This window comes from Curcuma longa, chromosome 16 (genome assembly GCF_044706935.1).
Source record: "Curcuma longa cultivar G26 ecotype Majalengka, Jawa Barat chromosome 16, ITB_CL_G26_1.1, whole genome shotgun sequence".
In the NCBI taxonomy this organism is placed as follows: domain Eukaryota; kingdom Viridiplantae; phylum Streptophyta; class Magnoliopsida; order Zingiberales; family Zingiberaceae; genus Curcuma; species Curcuma longa.
In genome coordinates this window covers 366,175-386,981 of record NC_133876.1, presented here as the reverse complement: position 1 = coordinate 386,981, position 20,807 = coordinate 366,175, and the positions used below count along the sequence as shown (strand labels likewise).

General features: G+C 35.2%; 1 protein-coding gene across 1 annotated transcript in view; it reads left to right on the top strand.

Annotated features, from left to right (window-relative positions):
• Positions 1 to 16,679, top strand: part of LOC141847984 (protein PTST homolog 3, chloroplastic-like) — a 57,332-nt gene extending 40,653 nt beyond the window's left edge. The window contains exons 8-9 of the mRNA XM_074736091.1: positions 3,782 to 3,875; positions 16,208 to 16,679. Coding sequence (XP_074592192.1) covers positions 3,782 to 3,875; positions 16,208 to 16,233 — 120 coding nt within the window. The 3' untranslated portion in view covers positions 16,234 to 16,679. The remainder of the gene's footprint in view (positions 1 to 3,781; positions 3,876 to 16,207) is intronic.
• Positions 16,680 to 20,807: the final 4,128 nt, after the last annotated feature.

Sequence of the window (20,807 nt, the reverse complement as noted above, 5' to 3'; positions counted from 1 at the left end):
TTCAAAATTTCGTAACTCGAGCATTGGTTCTTCCTCGATTATGGTACTTGGACATTGATATAAAGTTAATATTAAGTGTTATGGGATTGAATGAACTCCTAGGAAACTTATCTTCTACCTAAGTAGAACATTCACATTCAAATACAATTTTACCTATTGTTATTGTTAAGAAATTTTACCGTCAAAGTGTATTGTTCTGATAAATTTTCAAAATTTGATAACACTCAACATAGATAATGCCTTCTTTCTTGTTTCATTTCCTTTCTCCTTCAACCTCCAATCCTTCACTGCTACCATGTATCTGAACATCTGCATGATATTGAAATAAAATGGTTCCTGTCAAAGATCTAGCCTTTGACACGACTTAACATATTGAACCATGGATATTAATAACACTAAACATCATATCCAACTATAATAATTGTTATGATATAATAAGATTAAGTTAGTAACAACATCACGAAGCTATTATGAAAATAAAATGGCAAGATCACAAATGTATTACATGAAAGCATGTACTAAGGAAGAATAAGAGCATGCTAAATAAAAATTATGCTAACTTAATTACTCATTTTTACTTGGTACCAAAAGTTTGATACTAGAGAAAAGTAGATAAGTAAGAAAGTATAAAAGCGAACATGTTTATAAAATCAACATATATCACGTATGCAATAAACATAGCCAAAATTGCAAAAACAAAGTCATTGGTAATTGTAAAAATAAGGAACTATAAGCGCCATAACTCATGTAAACAATCTCAAAAATTGGCATGTCATATTAACATGCTAAGTAAAATATAAGAAACAATGAGCATATAGAAAATAATATCAAAATTCATATAGAAAATAATATCAAAATTGCAAAAATAATAAACAATGCAATCATAAGAATAAGCACAGCATAAAAATAAACATGTTAACTTAAATTCATCTACTCTTCCCCCTTTGACAACTAGAAAAAATATAACACATGAATTGCAATAAGACACCAATAAAAAGCATCATAAGCATCATAAATAACAAAAAGAGAACATTGCTAAAAATAGAATATCTAAATAATCAAATATGTAGTTAGTGTGATATAGTTGGAACATAAATAACAACCAAAAGAACTAGTGGAATATCAATTGCACTCAAATATTCATAATATCCATACATGATCACCAATAAGTAAACTAACAATGCTACTTCTCATTCCACCATCATGTCAAAGTGACACATGAGTTAGGGTTGACAATAATCCATTCTAACCATTCTAGAATCTCTATGAGTGTGTATGTCTCTCATCTCAACTTGAAAACTCTCCATCTGTGTAGCAAGTCTATCAACTCAAGGATCATGCGGAGGTCGGTCCTCTTCCTCTTCTTCATCTTGATAATCCTCAACTTCTTTAGAACCCCAAGCCTTTTGTGAAGATCCCATCTCAAAGCATTTCCACTTGAATTAGTCGAATAAGCTACATGTTATGCATGCCAATAGTGTTTTTTTGCTTTGCTCAACATTCTCACCAGAAGAGATAGCCTAACTCTCATGAAATCAGTGAAAACATGATATTATGGCGACTCATTTTAGATTTGGCAATGTTAGTGATGTATCTGTACATAAAGTAGCCTATATTTATGTCTAAATTGTTCAGAAGAATGCATACATGATAAAAAAATGAGTAGGTGGAATTTTGGCTTTAATCCTAGAAGAAATAAGAAAGTCACAATCATCACAGAAGGAACACAGAGGGACATATTAAGTCTTTAAGTTCCTAGACAGAATCCTAGCCTTTTTACCACTAAGATCTGAAAGAGAAAGAGAGGCAGAATACTAAGAGTGACACCTCGAAAATAAGGAGCAGTAGTAGTAAACCTAGGATGGCAATAAAATAATTATCAGAATCATTTGCTCAAAGATACTTGTTAAAGATAGCAAGAGTGAGTTGAATATGTCTGCCTCTAATAAAAATATGAGATTGAGCAATGAATTCATTAACAATCCCTATATTCTGGAAGAGTTCATGAAACCTACCTAAATTAGTGTAGTTGGTACAATATACAAGTTTTTCTGACTTGTAGGTTCCAATGATTGATTTAATAGATCAAGCAAAATCACAGATGAATGTGGAGTCCATTTGTGTTGTGCGGCCATTGTCTTGAATGGTTTTATTCCACCTACTTGATTGGGTTGTGTTTAGAAATCTAATGCTAGTCTAAGATGCTGGTTTAGGTGGAGAAATACTAGAGGATTGAGATCTTCCAAGGATGAAGAAACACCTTCAGCCATATAAACAATAAAAACAAATTAGATAATAAATTAGAGTTAGGATTTATTAAAAATCAAAATTGGAGAGAAAAAAGAGGATGAAAAAAGGTGTATACCTTTCATGGATTTCAATATTGAGCTGTGCCGATTGACATGGGTGGATTTTACCATTCCGTTCTCATTGACCAATATGCTAGATGATTTCGACATGATGGCATGTGGCGGAAAATGACGAAAATAGTGGGAGAGAAAAGAGATCGATCGAGGGAGTGAAGGGAGGAGAGGTGATTTTTGATGTTGACTTTACTGCTCCGCTCATTGATTGACATGCTAGATGTCTTAGCATTGATGGCACTTGGCGGAATGATGGAAGCAAAAGGAGAGAAAGAAGGAGAGGGGAGAAGGAGAGGAGTTTGACAAGGGGAATCAGAGGGAGAGAAGGGAGGAGAGGAGAGAAGAAGACTACTAGAGATGGACGTTGTTGTAGGAGAAGAATCGAAAAAAAGGAAATGCATGGAGAGGGAAAGGAATATAATTAAAATATCCTAATTTTTTTAGAAATATCACTAAACTAATTAAATACAATTGAATCATACTATCGTATATATAAACATAGTTCAATTTTAAATTAGCCAAAATAAATTTAGATTGAGCCCGATTTGAACCAACTTGATCCTAATCATTACCATGTCTACTCGACGGACTTCATTAATCTTAAACCAGCTTTCACTTGATCCCAATACTTAAAATATTTATTAACTTTAACTTAGTCATTTAATTTTTTTTTGAAAAATAATTTAAAATGTAAAAAAATTAAATAAGATAAAATTTGGTATCAACATTAGTGAAATTTTTTCCGTGGGCTGAATTTTATAACATTTGAAGATCGTGCGAGCAAGTGACAAGAAAACTTAGTTCGATAAGATCATGTTCTCCTTTTGTTATCTCAACTTTGGTTCATGAATCAAGAAACAACTAGAGTTTGACGTGATATTTTAATTAAATGAATTTTTTATTAAGTTTAAAAAATAAATTTTTTATTTTCTTTCACTATTTTAAATTCATTTCATTATAATAATTACAGTAGTTGTGCAATAAGTGAATCACATAATTTTTTTTTCAAACAAAATCTATCCAGGTATATAATATTTTCAAATTTGAGTTGGGATTTCTTATTTTTCATTTTTATAGAAATTTTATAATTATAAAATTATTTAAATAAATTTAATTACAAATTTAAAATCTAACTCAATCCTAAAATATAATATTTTACATTCAAAATGACCTATAGTTTTTTCAATGTAAAGAGTTTCACTTCCAGTTAATTTTAATTTTACCTTTGTACCTGGTCACTATAGATTTTGTATGATTAGAAAGATTCGCCTAGACCTTGCTGTTCAATTTCTCTTGTTGTATTCCTACATCAGATGTCATATTTATTGAGCCATATTCTGCATTACGTAGGGATATCCATTTAATGCCTCTTTTAACAGGATAACATGTTCAACACATTGATTTTTTTTTTTTCTTAGATAAAGTTCATCGTTGATGGTCATTGGGAAGTTGACCCTGGGCAGGAGATTATCACCGGTGGTGGCTTTACCAATAATGTACTGATTGTAGATGGTGAGATGGCAATTTTTTCACAGTTATAATATAACGGGTATGATTGTTTACCTGAACCAAAATAGTCTTTGGTGGTTAATGCCATTTGGTCATTTGGATTCATATTTTCATTCTCTTCTGTTTTCTCAAATTTTTTTGTCTGTATAATGCATAGGCTAACTTCTAAAGTAATAGCTGAGCCAATAGGTATAGACAACTATATATAGATAACAGGGTATATGGGCCTTTATGGGCCTTAACACCCCCCTTCAAACTCAAGGTGGAAGTGGAGGTTCTGAAACATTGAGTTTGAGTAAATGAAGCCGATGTTGCTCTCGAGTTTGTGCTTTAGTGAAAAAATCTGCCACTTGTAGTTCTGAGGGCACATACTGAAGAGCAATTGTTTTCTGATGACAATGAGACCGAGTAAAGAAAGCATCAACACCAATATGCTTTGTAAGTTCATGCTTCACAGGATCATTGGCAATCTGTATGGCTCCAGTATTGTCACACAGAAGAGGTGTAGGAGCATCACAAGAAATACCAAAATCTGCTAATAACCATCGAAGCCATACTATCTCTGAAGTGGTAGTGGCAAGTGCTCGAAGTTCTGCTTCTGTACTAGAACGAGATACAGCCACCTGCTTTTTAGACTTCCATGCAAGAGGAGAAGAACCAAGAAAAATGCAATAACCTGTGACAGAACGACGATCTGTTGGGTCACTTGCCCAGGTGGAGTCTGAGTAAGCATGAAGCTGAAGTGGACTATCACGAGCATAGAACAAACACTGAGAAGATGTCCCCCTTAAGTACCGTAGTACACGAAGCAAATGTCCAAAATGAATGGAAGTAGGAGCACTCACAAACTGACTCAGAATATGAACTGCATGAGCAATATCAGGTCTGGTAACAGTGAGATAGACAAGGCTGCCTACAATACGCCGATATCGAGACGGATCCTCAAGAGGTGTACCATCAGTAGAACGAAGTTGTAAATGAAGATCCATAGGTGTCGCAGCTGTTCGACTATCTGTAATGCCAGAACTATGAATAAGGTCTTGTATGTATTTGGACTGAGAAAGATAGTAGCCATCTGCCGAATGTAATACCTCAATCCCTAAGAAATAACTGAGTGGACCCAAATCAGACATTTGAAACTGCTCACTAAGTTGCTTTTTCACACAAGAAATGTGTTCCACATCGTCTCCCGTAATCAACATATCATCAACATATAGAAGAAGCAAAGTGCGTCCACGTGGAGAGAGATGAATAAATAGAGCAGGGTCATGATCACTAGGTAAAAATCCAGCAGCTTGTATCACAGATACAAAGCGCTCAAACCAAGCACGAGGAGCCTGTTTAAGACCATATAGAGCACGACGAAGACGACAAACATGACCAGGAGGAGCATCAACACCTAGGGGTGGTTGCATATAAACTTCTTCATGCAAATCACCATGAAGAAAAGCATTCTTAACATCCATTTGAGAGATGGTCCAAGAAGAAGTAGCAGCCACAGCAATAAGAGTACGAACAGTAGTCATATGAGCAACTGGTGCAAATGTCTCATCATAATCTCGTCCTTGAGTTTGCTGAAAACCTCTAGCAACAAGACGAGCTTTGTATCTCTCGATAGAACCATCAGACTTGGTCTTAATTTTGAATACCCATTTAGATGTAATTGGCACTGCATGTGATGGTAGTGGAACAATATCCCAAGTGCCTGTACGATCAAGAGCAGCAAGCTCCTCAGACATAGCAAGTTGCCATTCCGGAATAATAGAAGCTTCTTGGTAAGTTGATGGCTCGACACTCACACATGTAAAACCATACTTGGCAGCGGGACCAATAGTAGCACGATCTCTTAAATTATATCTTGGACCAACCTGTAACTCATCAGGAGCAGTATGAGACTCATCAATATTATTAGAAACATCAACAGCAGGTGAATCAGGACTGGCCGTGGTGGTAGAACTAGATGGAGACACTGTGAGATTTGTGGGACGACGATGGAATACATGTGTGATAGGTGGTTTAGGATGAAATGGAAGTGGTACAGGAGGAGGTGTAGTCCCCTGTGAAGGTGGCGTGATGGAAATAGAAGGAGCATGAATGGGGGTAATATGATGAGGAGTAGTGACATCATCAGAGGATGAGATAGGAGGTAAACACAGGAATGATGTAGATTCTGTGGGAGAATATGAGGGCTGAGTAGAGGGGTTATAAAAGAAAGGGCGATCCTCAACAAAGGTCACATCGCGAGAGATACGTATGCGACGAGAAGAAGGATCATAACACCGATAACCTTTATGTTCAGGACTATATCCTAGAAAAACACACTCAACAGATTGTGCAGTCAACTTAGTTCGCTCACGAGGTGCAAGCAAAACATAACAAGTACATCCAAAAACTCGGAGATGATCATAACTGGGAGAAGTACCAAAAAGAACTTCGCCGGGACATTTGCCAGACAGTTTGGATGAGGGTTGTCTATTTATGAGATAGACAGCAGTAGAAACAGCTTCACCCCAAAAATGAGAAGGCACAAAAGATGAAATCAAAAGTGTGCGGGCAGTCTCTATAATATGACGATGTTTGCGTTCAGCAACACCATTCTGAGCATGAGCACCAGGACAAGAGAGTTGAGCAAGAGTACCCTCAGATGACAAAAATTGACGAAAAACATCAGACAAATACTCTCCCCCAGAGTCAGAACGAAAAACTCTAATAGGAGTAGAAAATTGTGTGTGAACCATGCGGACAAAAGACTGATAAATAGAACACAACTGAGAGCGATGTTTCATAAAATAAACCCATGTATATCGAGAATGATCATCAATAAAAATGACATAATATTTGTGACCACCTTTTGAAGGAAAAGGTGCAGGACCCCATACATCAGAATGAATAAGATCAAAATGTCTAGCAGAATGAGAAATACTAGATGAATATGGTAGTTGTATTTGTTTTCCAAGTTTGCAACCCTTACAATGAAAATCAGACTCAATAGTTGTATGACCTAAACAACCTTTATTTATTAATGTGGACAGTCGAGACCCACAAAGATGACCAAGACGATGATGCCACTGGGCGAAGGAAGAACAAACAGAACCCGATGTAGCGGATGACACACGAGCAGAAGTTTCAATGGAAGAAGGAAGACGCAAAGTATCCAGGATGTAAAGGCTAGGAACACCTTTACGGCGATGGCCAGTCCCAATCACTTTCCCGCTTCGACGGTCCTGAATAAAACAAGATGAATCATCAAATCCAACAAAACAATTTTGGTCGGTAACTTGACCAACCGAAAGAAGATTCATGGATAACTGAGGTGCAAAAGAAACATTAGGTACAGAAAAATAAGGATTGCAAAGTGAACCCTGATGAGTGATATGACAAGATGTACCATCAGCTGTCCGAATAGAAGCTCCATCAGTGACCGGCTTGCAAGCGACCAACTGGGACTGATCAGATGTCACATGAAAAGAAGCCCCTGAATCAAGTACCCAAGACGACGAAGGAGCAGTAACAGGTGAAGCAGCAGCAATAGACACTGAACCTCCAGGAGTGGAACTAGTACCACGACCACGAGCACCACGGGCAACTCCACGGGCAGCACGACGTGCACGATAGTCAGCCAACTTCTCTGGATGAATAGAAAAACAATTCTCTGGAAGATGACCAGTCTTGCCACAATGCTTACAGGGCTCTGAAGGGGAGCTTTTCGGTGCACTGATCCTCTGAGAAGCTGCCAACACACTATGAGAGACAAATGCAGAAGAAGACATAGACTTGAGACGTGTTTCTTCTGCAAGTAAATCAGACAATGCCTGTGCCATAGTGAGATCAGACGAATTGTGAAGTAATCGTGTACGAAGAGAATCATATTCAGCCCGAACTCCCATAACAAATCTGTAAGTGAAAAATTTTTCAATAAACTTGTGTGTTGGACAAGGAACAGTTGTACATTCTGGTATCATGGAAATCAGTGATCCCATCAAACGATCAAAAGCAGAGTAGTACTCATCAATGGACATATCATTCTGCATAATTTCATGAGTTTGCTGCATGAGATTATGTAAAAGAGCACCACTATCCTGAACATAGCGCTTCTTCAAGTTGTTCCATATGTCCTTAGCTGTTTTGAACTTAGAAAGACTCATAATCATGGATTGTTTAGTACTATTGACCATGGCAGCCATCACTTTTCCATCATTAATATGCCATTCTGTTATTGCAGCAGCATTACTACCATCATTCTTAAGCACAGGTGGAGATTCATTTAAATGAAAAAGTAAACCATAACCCCTTAATGCAGTCTCTACACAGAAAGCCCACTCTGGATAATTCTGACCATCTAAGGTGATATTAATAATTATTGCATTTACATTTATTGAAGACATGTTGAGAAATGCTCGTGATTATTACCAAAATAAGCTAGGAAGAACCTTGGCAGCGGATCTGTTGAGATTGGTTGTCCGGCAGCAGATCGGTCAAAATGGCAGCAGAGGGGCGGCTGCAATGGAGGAACTCAGAGGTCGAGCGGGCTGCGGCGGAGGGGCTGGAGAGACCCTCTTTTCAGCACTTGGACAGCACCTGAACAGTGCGACAACGGAACCAAGAACCGGATGCCTCGGCAGCAAAGGTTCCGATAAACACAAACCTAGGAACGTCGGACCACGTTGTTGTCGGTTTGCCGGAAGATGCTGAGGACTATGCTCGATGGCTGAACGTTATTCCTTTTGCTGGAACCAGAGGTGGCACTGAAACCAAGCCCGGATTGCAACCTAGTGCAGAAGCTGGCAGAGCCAAAGCTCGATCGACTCGAAGTGGCTCAAGTTTAGCGTTGCGATCAGCGGGAAGGCGGACAGAGGAGGCGGCGCGCGCTGGTCTCTGTTCGCGGCGGACGGAGGAGATGTCGCGGCGCTTCTTCTGATCGGCGACGCTCTGGAGGGGGAGACGCCGTGAGAGAGGAAGACGTCTGTTCGGCTAGGGCGAACGAAGTCGGCGCCCTTGCTTGCTTGCTCCGAAGCAGAAAGTCGGCTTCTCCTCTGTTCTTCTCGCGCTGCGGCACGCGGCGACGGAGACGACGGAGACGGAGACGAGGCGCGCGGCACGCGGCGAAGAGTCCTCAGCACGCGGCGACGGAGACGCGAAGAAAGTCGGCTGCGGCACGCGGCGACGGAGACGAGGCGCGCTGCGCGGAGACGAGGCGCGCGTAGGCGACGGGCTGTAGGCGACGGGACAGCCGCGGCGTGTGGAGAAAGAAGAAAAGAAAAAAAACGAGAAAGGACGGCGGCGGATAAACCTAATCCCCTGGCTCTGATACCATGTGACGAAAATAGGATTTGGAATACCCATCCAATAGTTACATACAACTATATATAGATAACTGGGATTAATATGGGCCTTAACCCTAATATGTATATGGGCTTTAACAATCATTGTGTTGCTTGATCAAGATTGTGCCACTTCTAGCTTCTTCCGCACATACCCCCTAAGACTCATATCGGTGCAACTTCTCCATGTGACACTCTCAACACAACTGTAGTTTGCTCTGTACCCTCTTCCATTTGTGGTCCTCATAGGAGGGAAACTACTTCCTCTTGGTCACCCGTTCCGTTGCAAGTGACCCTACAAGAAGATGCAATTGTCTCTTTTGGAGTCCCCTTTATGCATCTTTGTGGATCACTAGAGTTGATCACCAGAGCACTTACTCTTGGCTCTGGATCACTTGGCATTTCCAAGTCTGGCCTCGTTGCTAAATTAGCCTTACATCTGGATTATATTGTTGTTGCCATTGTGCCTCAGGCTCTGATTTCTTCTTTTTAATTTGGCTGACCCAATATTTCAGTGAGAAGCTAAGCCAACTTGTTTTGGGCTGTGTTGTTGCCTCATTTAATTGCCCCAAAACTGAACCTATCTAATTGCAGGTTTAAGAATTTATAAAAGGATAACAAAATGCCAAATTTCCAAAGAGGTCAACAGTGATATCGAGGAGATTACACTTTTGGTCATTCATTTCCTGTTGTAGATCAGTCATATACTTTCGTGACAATTCACTAGAGCATTAAACTGTTCTATCATCTTTCACATTCTTTTGTTTTCAGACAAACACTCTGTTCATTCACAATTTATGCACACAAAAGGTAATTGGTATTGAACATGAGGTTTGTTGGCTGTACTAAACGTGCCCTAATTGTCTACAGCTCTCTTAACTACACCTACACCCCACCTGCTTCATAGTCATCTTGGTCATCCATCTTTCTAAAGCTTGGAGAAAATGGTTCCTGATCTGTCTGATCTTCAAGATCTTAAGCTCTTGAATGTGAATCCTATTAGCTAGATAACCCCTTTTCCTAGCGGTGCTCTAAAATATGCTTTTGTGCTTTTGCTTAGTTCATTCGTGATTGGGGTCCAAGTTGACTAACTTTAGTTTTAGTTTCCTATATTTTTTTTTCACTTTCATCTATGATTATTCTTCAAAGAAATGTTGGTGGGTTTGAAGTTTTATCTATCTTTCCTTTTATGCAAAACACAAAAGTCAATTTGACATCTCTAATAAGTGCCTATACATTGATAATATTAGGGAATACTTATCTCGCTCCTAGCCATTTCTTTAGTCATGGTAGATTTGATGTTCTTATGCACCTCAACAAAATGGTAGCAGAACGAAAACATCGACATCTTATTAAGACTTCTCGTACTTTACGCTTGTACATGCATGCCCCCCTTTCTCTTTGAGGTGATGTTATTTCCGGATCGTATATTATTTCATCAACTATATATCGTCCTTTACTCTTCATGGGAAAATCCCTTTCAATATTGTCTTTCTATAAGATGTATATCTAATCATAAGTCTTTGGATGCAATTGCTTTGTCCACCTAGTGGCCCTTGGCCTAGATAAGTTATCTTCACGGTCCATCAATTATATTTTCTAAGGGTATGGTTGTCTATAGAAAAGTTATCTTTTGTGTCTCTCTTAAGGCACGTTGTGTTCATCAACTATATACGTCCTTTACTCTTTATGGGAAAATCCCTTTCAATATTGTCTTTCTATAAGATGTATATCTAATCATAAGTCTTTGGATGCAATTGCTTTGTGCACCTTGTGGCCTTTGGCCAAGATAAGTTATCTTCACGGTCCATCAACTATATTTTCTAAGGGTATGGTTGTCTACAGAAAAGTTATCTTTTGTGTCTGTGCCTTTTATGTTGCTTGGTGTAATCTTTTTCAAGTCCACTCCTTTCCCTCTGCACCATCTTTATTTAAGTTAATGTAGAAAGTTCTTTATGCTCTTACTATATCGTCTTTTCTACCTCTGTTTGTAGATCTCCCCATCCTTTGCTACTATTGATCTGTCACCTAAGGTGCCTCCCTTGTGGGTGTGCAGTCGATGACCACACCTTGGAGACACTCCAACAAGTCCCAAAGACTCTCCTACTCTCCAATCGCTAGTCGTCATCCTGGATCTCCTAATGTGGATGTTCCCTATTGCTTTATGCACAAGTACTCATAGTTGTTCCACTTCTCATCTACTTTTTTTGTGTGTTATATCCTATGCATCTTTATTTCCTAAATGCTCTTGTCTTTGTGTTCTCTTTATCCGCAGTGTTTTCTTTATCCTCATAGTCAATTCCACTTCTCTACTCTAATGGCACTCAGGAGTTAAGTTTATCTTCCTCCTGTGAAGTCCATCATGATTATAGATAGATTTTCTCTATTAACTGTTCGCAGATGACGCCGTTGGCAAAAGGGTACACCTAGATTTATAGTGTTAACTACTTTAATACATTCTCCACAATGGTCAAGATCGCTTCAGTTTGCCTCTTCCTCTCACTAGTTGTTGTCTTTCATTTGATCCTTCATCATCTTGACATCAAGAATGCTTTTATTCATACTGGTCTCTCAATGGAGGTCTATATTTGGAAAATTTAGCTCAACTCTTTTAAGTATGACATAGTTGAGAATATTGTTCTTAGTTACCTCATTTCATAATATGGAAGACATTTTCTTATTATATATATATATAGATATATTATCATCATTAGTGATGACTTCATTAAGATTGCAAAATTGAAAGATTATCTTGTTTAACAATTCCAAAGTAAAGGTAACTTAAATACTTCTTTCACATTGAAGTTGCTCGCTCAAAAGAAGGTATTTATATCTTATAGTGTAAGTATATAATACTATATGCTTGAGAAGGCAAATAGGCAATCTGTAGATTCTTTTATAAATCCTAGTCTCAAATTAGTACTAGGACATGGGAAGCCACTAGTTGATCCAGGGAAGTAAAGAATGCTAGTAAGAAAACTTTACTATACAGAATGCTAGCATGAAAACTAAACTATCACATAGTCATTATTTTATTTACAGGTACTATGTAGTATGATCAATCAATTTCTAGAGAATTCATATATCTAAAATGTGCTTCAGAAAAATATATCTTATTATTTCATGATTGATGTTGTCTTTAGGTAGGTCGTGGGTACTTGGATTTGAAATCCTTATTTTTCATTCACTTTAATAATTATAGTTAGGAAACAAAATCAAATTAAAATCCAAAAAGGTTTTATTTAGGTTTGATTAAACAAAAAAAATGACGGTTAATACATATTTTTCTATTAGATGCTAATCAATAAATTCCAATCACATTTAGTTAAAGCTGTACATATATGCATTCATTTAAACAAAAATTATATCAAAATCTCTTGTGCCTTTAAATCTAAAATTATTCCAATGTTACAAAAATTTGAAAGTAAAAGTGCTATAGTTTGTAGAGGAGTAGTGAAGGATTATTTTCTTGTTGCGCATTACAACATTCTACCTATAAAAGTTGAATATACTGTGTAAAAAATCATTATGGAACAAAAGAATTAAAAAATTTACAAATGACTAAACTTAAAAATAAAATTTAATTAATTGCAAGTATATTTAATTTGAAGACTAAGACTAAGGTGATTAAATTAATAAACAAATATAAACAAAAAAAAGGATTAACAATCTTTGCACGACTTCAAAATTTCTATTTACTTGGATAGAGTTTAGAGTAGAAAGGAAGTTGGGCATAAAAACATAAACTTAGCAATCCAGTCATTCCACGAGTGGGAAGAAAGTGAAGGAGCAGGAAAGAATAACAACTGAAATGAACTTGTCTTTTTCTCTATAAGACATGAACAATATCATGGATAAATTGTATTTTTAATCATTTTTTATGTCACTGTCTTCTCTATTTTTTCGCTTAGTAAAATAAATAACAATACAGAAATTTGTATTCTCTGCATTTCTTTCAATAAGAGAAAAAAAAAATCTCATACTTTCTATTTCTCATTGTGTCTGTCTTCCCTAATTTCATTTTTCCCAAGTAAATGAAGTCTTATTAATTATCACATAATCTTGTTTCTGCATGGTGCACTAAAGTTATAATGGCCTGTGGTTTCCCTATATATTCCTTGATAACGAACATTTTCACTTCAAAGAATTCTGAACATTTCCCTCAAAACCTAGTTTCCTTTTAGGGTGAATTCTTGGTATTGTAGCTGTAAATCTCATGCGATGTGATGCTATCTATGTTTTTGTCACATTTATCCCTCTCGGTTCATGCTTTTTTCATGATCGTAAGACACCATATTTTTGAGTGGTTGATGCTAGAACTTGTATATTTCATGTTTTGTCTTCATGAATATCTAGTTATAATTAGAGGGATAAAATTCATGTGTTCGATGCTAAATAGTCGGGACAAATACAGGTTAATCTTGATGACAATGATTACCTATTTAAATTGGTCTTTCCAAGTATTTTAGGTCTCACTTTTGGATGAAAGATACGAAGGGTGAAGGGAAAGTGACACAAAAGATATACATAAATGAAGAAGTTCCATATGTAATTTTATGATCCTTTCTCTTACCCTCGCGACTTTCCATCCAAGTAAATGAATTCTTCTTAAATGCCAAATTACATATGTTTTATACTCACTGTACTTTCCTTCATATGTATGGCTGCCAGCTTCGACAAGGTGCCTTCCTTTTCTTACATCCCTGGCTTGTATAGATGGGCAAATTAATAAAGCTTTAGAATCCTGCTTACCTTCTTCAACGCTTGAGTATATCTTTGAATAAATAAAGTAGATTGATCGCGGAGTTGCCACCTACCAATGAGATGTAAGCTTCTTGTCTATTTCTCCAGTCCAATCTAAAACACATTGTACAAGATAAATTTTTGCCCTAATAATTCTTGTCTATCACTGGCAATTTTCTGTTTAAATTTTCTTGTTTGAATCTAAAACCCAATGTACAAGTCTAATTGTGTTTGTGTGCATTGCATATTTCTTTACATATATATAATGTACATGTTCTGATAAACTCAAAACTTAGAAATTTGTTTATACACAGATGTAATCATTTTGTTGAGGACTCAAAAACTATTGGAATTGCTGAGTCTTTGTTTGGTTAGAGGTATTTCACCTACCTATAATCCATGTAAAAATTGCAGGTCCTAGATGTTAGATCCATGGATAAAACAATTAATTCTCTGAATGCACAAAAGATTCAAACAATTAATTCTCAAGATTCAAATAATGCTATAGAATGATAGAAAAATAAGCACAACTCAATTAAGCTCATTAGCATTGACTTGAAGATTGTTGAGGTAGTTTTACAACCATGGGAGGTTGAGAATAATCATTTTGGGTTCAAGTTTAGTACCTAAAGAATCAATTTAGCATATCTATAGTTTATTATTATATAGCTTATTATTATTATTATTATTATTATCAAAATCAAACTTTGAATTGAGTCAAATTGTATATCAATGTCCCTTCTTGCCTTGGAGGTGTTGAATAGGTAGTTTATAACGCTTATTCATGTGTACTTAGATCAAACACTTGCATCAATTGTAACTCTAATTATATTCGGCAAACACTCTTGGACTTCTTGCTCTTTTAGCTCCATTATGCACTTTATGTGAAGATTTCTCCTTTTATTCATCTTGTTGCTAAGAATATTATAACAAAAAATAAATAAATAATACAAATCTTAGGACAATAGCAACACTTAATTTGCTGCAGTGATCACCCAGTTCAAGAATTAGAGCTTGACAAATCCCCTCCTTCATGCCACTTTGATGTCATTGTCTTTGTCAGTGTATCAATTTTATTTAGGTCAGAATGGATTGCAAATGTAGATGTTCAGTGATCGATGTTGGATTTCTCAGGTGTTTTCTCAAGCTCCACAATCCTCTTGTTCCTCCTTTAACTTGCAAGTTCTTGGCAAGGAAGAGCCCTCCAAGTATATTTATCTACATGAGCAAATAGAGCATCAACTGTAAATCATACAAATTTACTTCACCAAGTAGGGAGGAGAGAAGTAGCCCTAATTTTGTAGAGCTTTGGGTATTTTGTGGTCGCCAACTTATGTGGAATTTGACCACGTGGTCAACCATCTCATGAGCATTTTTAGCCTCAATAAATCTTGGTCATGTGCAACTAATAATATTATTTTAATATAAAATTTTTATTTTAAAAGAAACCTTGTTCAAGATTAATATAGTCAACCTTATTATTATTATTGTTATTGTTATTGTTATTGTTATTGTTATTGTTATTGTTATTGTTATTATTATTATTTTTTTAATTTTTTTATTTTTCTAGTCTCACTAGGAATCCTTCTTACAGGATTTATCACACCAATTCCAATTTAATTGATTTTACTTATATGTTTTAGTCAATTAGCATCTACCAAGATAGCATGGCTATTGTGGAAATATTGGCTTTAAATTGACAACACCCTTTGAATGGTCAATCAGTATGTAATTTAATCCCTTTGTCACCTAATATCTAGATTGAACATAGGGATCAGATATATTATTATAATTTAAGAATTAACTAGGTGCCATATTTTTTATTATTATTATCAAGTGTTACTTTTTTTTTTATTAGTAGATGTGTGAAGGGGAGCCTTGGCGCAACGGTAAGATGACCTAAGGTCACGGGTTCAAATCTAAAACAGCCAGGTAAGACTGCGTACAATGGATCCTTTCCCCGGACCTCGCATGGCGGGATGTGCATGTCTTTTTTTTTTTTTAGATGTGTGAATGTATATATGATTTAAAATGTACAAAGTAGGTCTTGAGTGTCACACCATCATGTCCAAGTAAAGAGTCAAAGACTGAAATACATGCACCTACACTCTTGAAAATACTCTCTACAGCTAACTGAACCCCTTAAACAAACAACTATTCCTCGTCAATCATACATAGTGTATTATAGAAGAAACAACAAGATGATGAATCTTCACCAAAACCCATGTCCCATAATAGGAATGTCTGAAGACTCGAAACATCCTCTTACAGGTGGACATGCTCTGATGTATATGTAATCACTCTTTGATCCATCTCCATGGCTCTACAATGGGAGCACATCCAAAGAAGAGGTGCTCTTGTGTCTCCTCTTAAAGGTCACAAAAAGTGCAGCTCTGGTCTTCCAAGTACTTCTATTGGGCTTAGTAGGGAGCCACCCATGTGCGTCCATCCAGAGTATCATCGTGTAGCTCCTCCATTAAAAGTGTTACTCTCAATATTATTAGATGTCACTAGTTTGATCTTGTATTATTTTTTTCTTTTCCAGTGGTGAGTAGGTATCATTATTACTATATTGGAAGGCATGATTTAGTGTGACTAAGTGGTAGTTCAATGTTTTCAAATGTCATGTTTATTGTTTAATGTTTTACTAATAATGTTTAGGTGCCACAATATTGAATGTCACAGTTTTGTGTAAGTGGATATCACGGTTCGATATTACAAGGTGTCATCGTTTATGCTTTAATGTTTCATTCATTTTTTGTTTTGATAATCTAGATATTCAAGTTTTTACGATTTGACTAATTTTAAAGATGACTGATTCAATTCTATAAAAAATTTTCACTGACGATCAAGATAAATTAGGAAGTACAGATGTGTCAATCATCTAGAAATTAATGTTTGAATGGATTTGAATTTAATATAATAAATTATATATTATTTATTAAAAAATATAATAAATTATATATATAATTTAAAAAATCATTACATCATTGTATTGTTCAGTAGGATTAAGATTGCTATTGATTGGTTGAAAAATAATAAAAGGAAGGGAAAAAATAGGACTGCTGCTCTTGAAAAGATGAAGAAACGAGAGTTGTTGGAGGAGAAGAGAGAAATAACTAAACTATGATTGGAAAGAAAAAAATAAGGAGAAAGAAAAGAAGATAAGAAGAAAAAGTCAGTGGATTGAGACTTATGTGTGAGGTGGTGAGAGCGAAACTACATATGTGGATGAGAATAAAAAAGAAAAGAGAGGAGAAAACAATTTATTTTTTAAATTCTCAATTGAATCAGTTTAAGTAAATTAAAATTAGTTCGACTATAACTTAACCAAATAAAATTTAAATCAATTTTGATTTGGACTAGCATACTCCTTATTTTCATGCCTACTTGATGAATTTTGTTTGACTCAAATCTGATTTTAAATCAATAATATCTTCATTTCATTTCAGTTAGATGATTCAATTTATTTATTTTATTAAAAATTTAATACTTAATAAATTTATATAGATATAACTCAGATGAATATTTTTGGAATGAAAGCCCAAGTGAGGTGTTACGTAAGGGCTGGGCTACAACCTAGAATTGCCCTTATGTGGCTTCTCTAGGTCTAATATCATAAGTTTTTAAAATTTAGGTGTATATGTCCTGAGTGAGATTTAAACATTCATTGCCTAGCGGCTTTAATGTTTCATTCATAGTGAATATGTGTGTGGTTTAATATTATCAACAATAACGGTACGATATTGTCCATTTTGGGCGCACGTCCTCATGGTTTTATTTTTGGATATTACCCAAAAGACCTCGTACTAATGAAATATTTTTCATCTTATAATCCAAGGATCTTTTCCATATATTTTCGATGTGGGACTTTGATTATATTTCAACAATCTACCCCTCAAACAAAGGACCATTGGGAGCCTCCCCTTAACGGTCCTAACAAACCCCTTATTGGTATGGATCTCAACGGACCCGACCCCTTAACGGTCCCAATGGACCCCTTAATAGAAACTCCCACCACATGGATCCGCTCTGATGCCACTATTAGCCCCCCTTAATGGTCCCAACGGACCCCTTATTGGTACGGATCCCAATGGGCCCGACCCCTTAACAGTTCCAACGGACCCCTTAATAGGAACTCCCACTACATGGATCCGCTCTGATGTCACTATTAGATCCGATGGAATCCATATATATCTCCATAACGGTACGATATTGTCCACTTTGGGCTCACGTCCTCATGATTTTGTTTTTGGGTATTACCCAAAAGGCCTCCTTATTAATCCTAGGATCTTTTTCATATATTTTCGATATGAGACTTTAATTGTATTCCAACAGATTTTCCTGTGCATTATAAATTACAATTTTAAGATTTGTGTAAATCTAAATGATATGTGTCACGATGTAGTGTACTTCACTAATTTGGAGTTAGTGAGGACCAAAATAATATTTCTTTACATAAATATTCCAAATTTTTTAAAAAATTTTTAGGAGTTGGAATTTTATCAATTTTGACAAATAAAGATATCATTGGATTTGTGATATTGAGATCGATCTATATAAATATACTTTTTTGAGTTAAAGTGGGTTATTTTAGTTCATAATTTTGATCAAAATTAATGGAAAAGTAAAAATGTCTTAAAATTAAGGATTAAGATCTTATTTGAATTCCTTAAGCTCCTAGGAGTCCATATGAATATAATTTTGCATTTTAAAGTTAAAATAAATTATTTGAGCTCACCTACTAGTGCTTACCAAAACTACTTAAGTTAACTAAAATAGTCTCAAGTTAAATATTAAGGTGATTCCTCAAGTATCCAAGAATTTACATTTGTTGGTACAACGATGCTCCTAAATGATTGAGTTCGACTGAGTAATTTTAATATGTTTGGTAAAAAAAATTAAATTCGATTTAACATATATTGCGTTGGTGTATTTAATAATCTTGATCCAAACTATTAGGTGAATCCAAATATTTCAAATCAAAGATTACGGTTAGTTTGAATTCCTTAAGTTTTCATGAACTCTTATTTGATCTTATTTTGCATTTAAGAGTTAAAATGACTTGTTTGGATCGACCTAATAGTGTTGACAAAAATATTTCAAAATAAAAAACTTTAGTGAAATTTAAATTCTTCAAGTTCTCAAAAATTAATATATGTGATTGTGATTTGAAGCTACGGAGTACCACAAAAATTACATTTTTAAGAAATAAAATTATTTTTATATAATTTTTATAATAAACTTTATCATTTTGACAAATAAGTGTATGGATTTATGAGTTCAAGTATGGGAATATTTTTTTTTCTCCTTTGGTAGTTAAAATAAGTTATTTTGGTTTATTAGGTGGAACCAAAATATTTTAAATTTAAAATTAAAATAAAGATTTGAATCTCTTAAAAATCTATATATTCGGTTCTATTTTGTGATTCTCCGTTCATTTTGTCTATTAAAAATAACTTTGAAATAATATTACATGATAAGAATATTAATAAGGATATTTTAGAAAAAAAAAAAAAGGAAAAAAAAGATCGTATATTCAAAAACAAATATGAAAAATCTCATAAAAACAAATGAAATACATTCCTAATGGCAAAAGATAAGAGTTTTTTTTCTCACGGAACTGAGGTTTAAAACTCACTCAGTGCATGTGAATACATGTGACGTCAGGGGTCGTCAGGAGTGAAGTCACCCTTGATTAGAGTGGGCTCCACTCCATTTTTTTTAATTAATGTTTTTTAATTTTTTTTAAAAAATTTCATGTCATTTCCAAATAGTCAATTTCAAGTAGTTGTCCAACCTCGAATAATTTTGAATTTTAATTATGTCCTTATGTGACATTTAAATAATTAGTGACGTTGAAGCGCCATATTAAAAATAGAATAGTTAAACAAATTAATTCATAGTGAAATAGATTAATTTATTAAAAATTTATCATATGATAAGGTGGGATAAATCAACCTATCAATTTGATAGGTTGAAAAATCTTTAATCCAACTCAATCTAAAATGGATTGCAAATTAGGCAGACCAAATTACGGATCTATCAAAAAAAATAAAAAATATAAAATTTTTTAAATTTAAATTATAATTTAAATTAATCAAGTTGAAAATTTTAAATTTTTATTATGCTTTAGACGGATCAAACCTACTAATTTATTGAATTTTTTATTTTAATTTTAAATTTTAAAAAAATAAATTTTCTCAAATGAATCACATACTTAGATGGGTTGACCAATTCAAATCCACCATGGATCAATTCAGATGGGTCATGGACTTAGATGGATCGATAAATTTGAATTTATTTTAAAATAAATTGATAAAATTTTAATTTTATCTGTTTAAATTATTTGATGGAATGGATTAATTGGACAGATCCAATTCAAATTAACAGTTATAATTAAGAATTATCCTTAATTTATTAATTTATTTGATGAATGAAATATAAAATTCAAAATTAATCGGCGTGATATAAAAAAATTATTAAACTTATCATTTTCGATTTCTTTTTCTTCACGAGATTATCTCGCGACTCGAGACGGGAGATGATGACGTGGCACCGTCAATCCACATCGCGAGACGAACGTTTTAAGTGGGCGCCGTCGACGTTTGGCTGCCTCCTACACCGCCCGCTCACCCATCCACATCCATCGCCATACATGACCATGTATCCACCCATCCACCATGGATGCATATGATGATGATCATCATGATTCATGATGATGATGCGTGTAGATCCGAATCCGATTTCAAATCTGGCCGGGTCGGGCACCAATCTCCTTCCTTCCTTCCCAGTCCTCCCTGCCCGACTGCGAGTCTATTTATACGCTGCCTGCTACCAAACACCATTTCCTCCTCTTCCAATTCCAAGA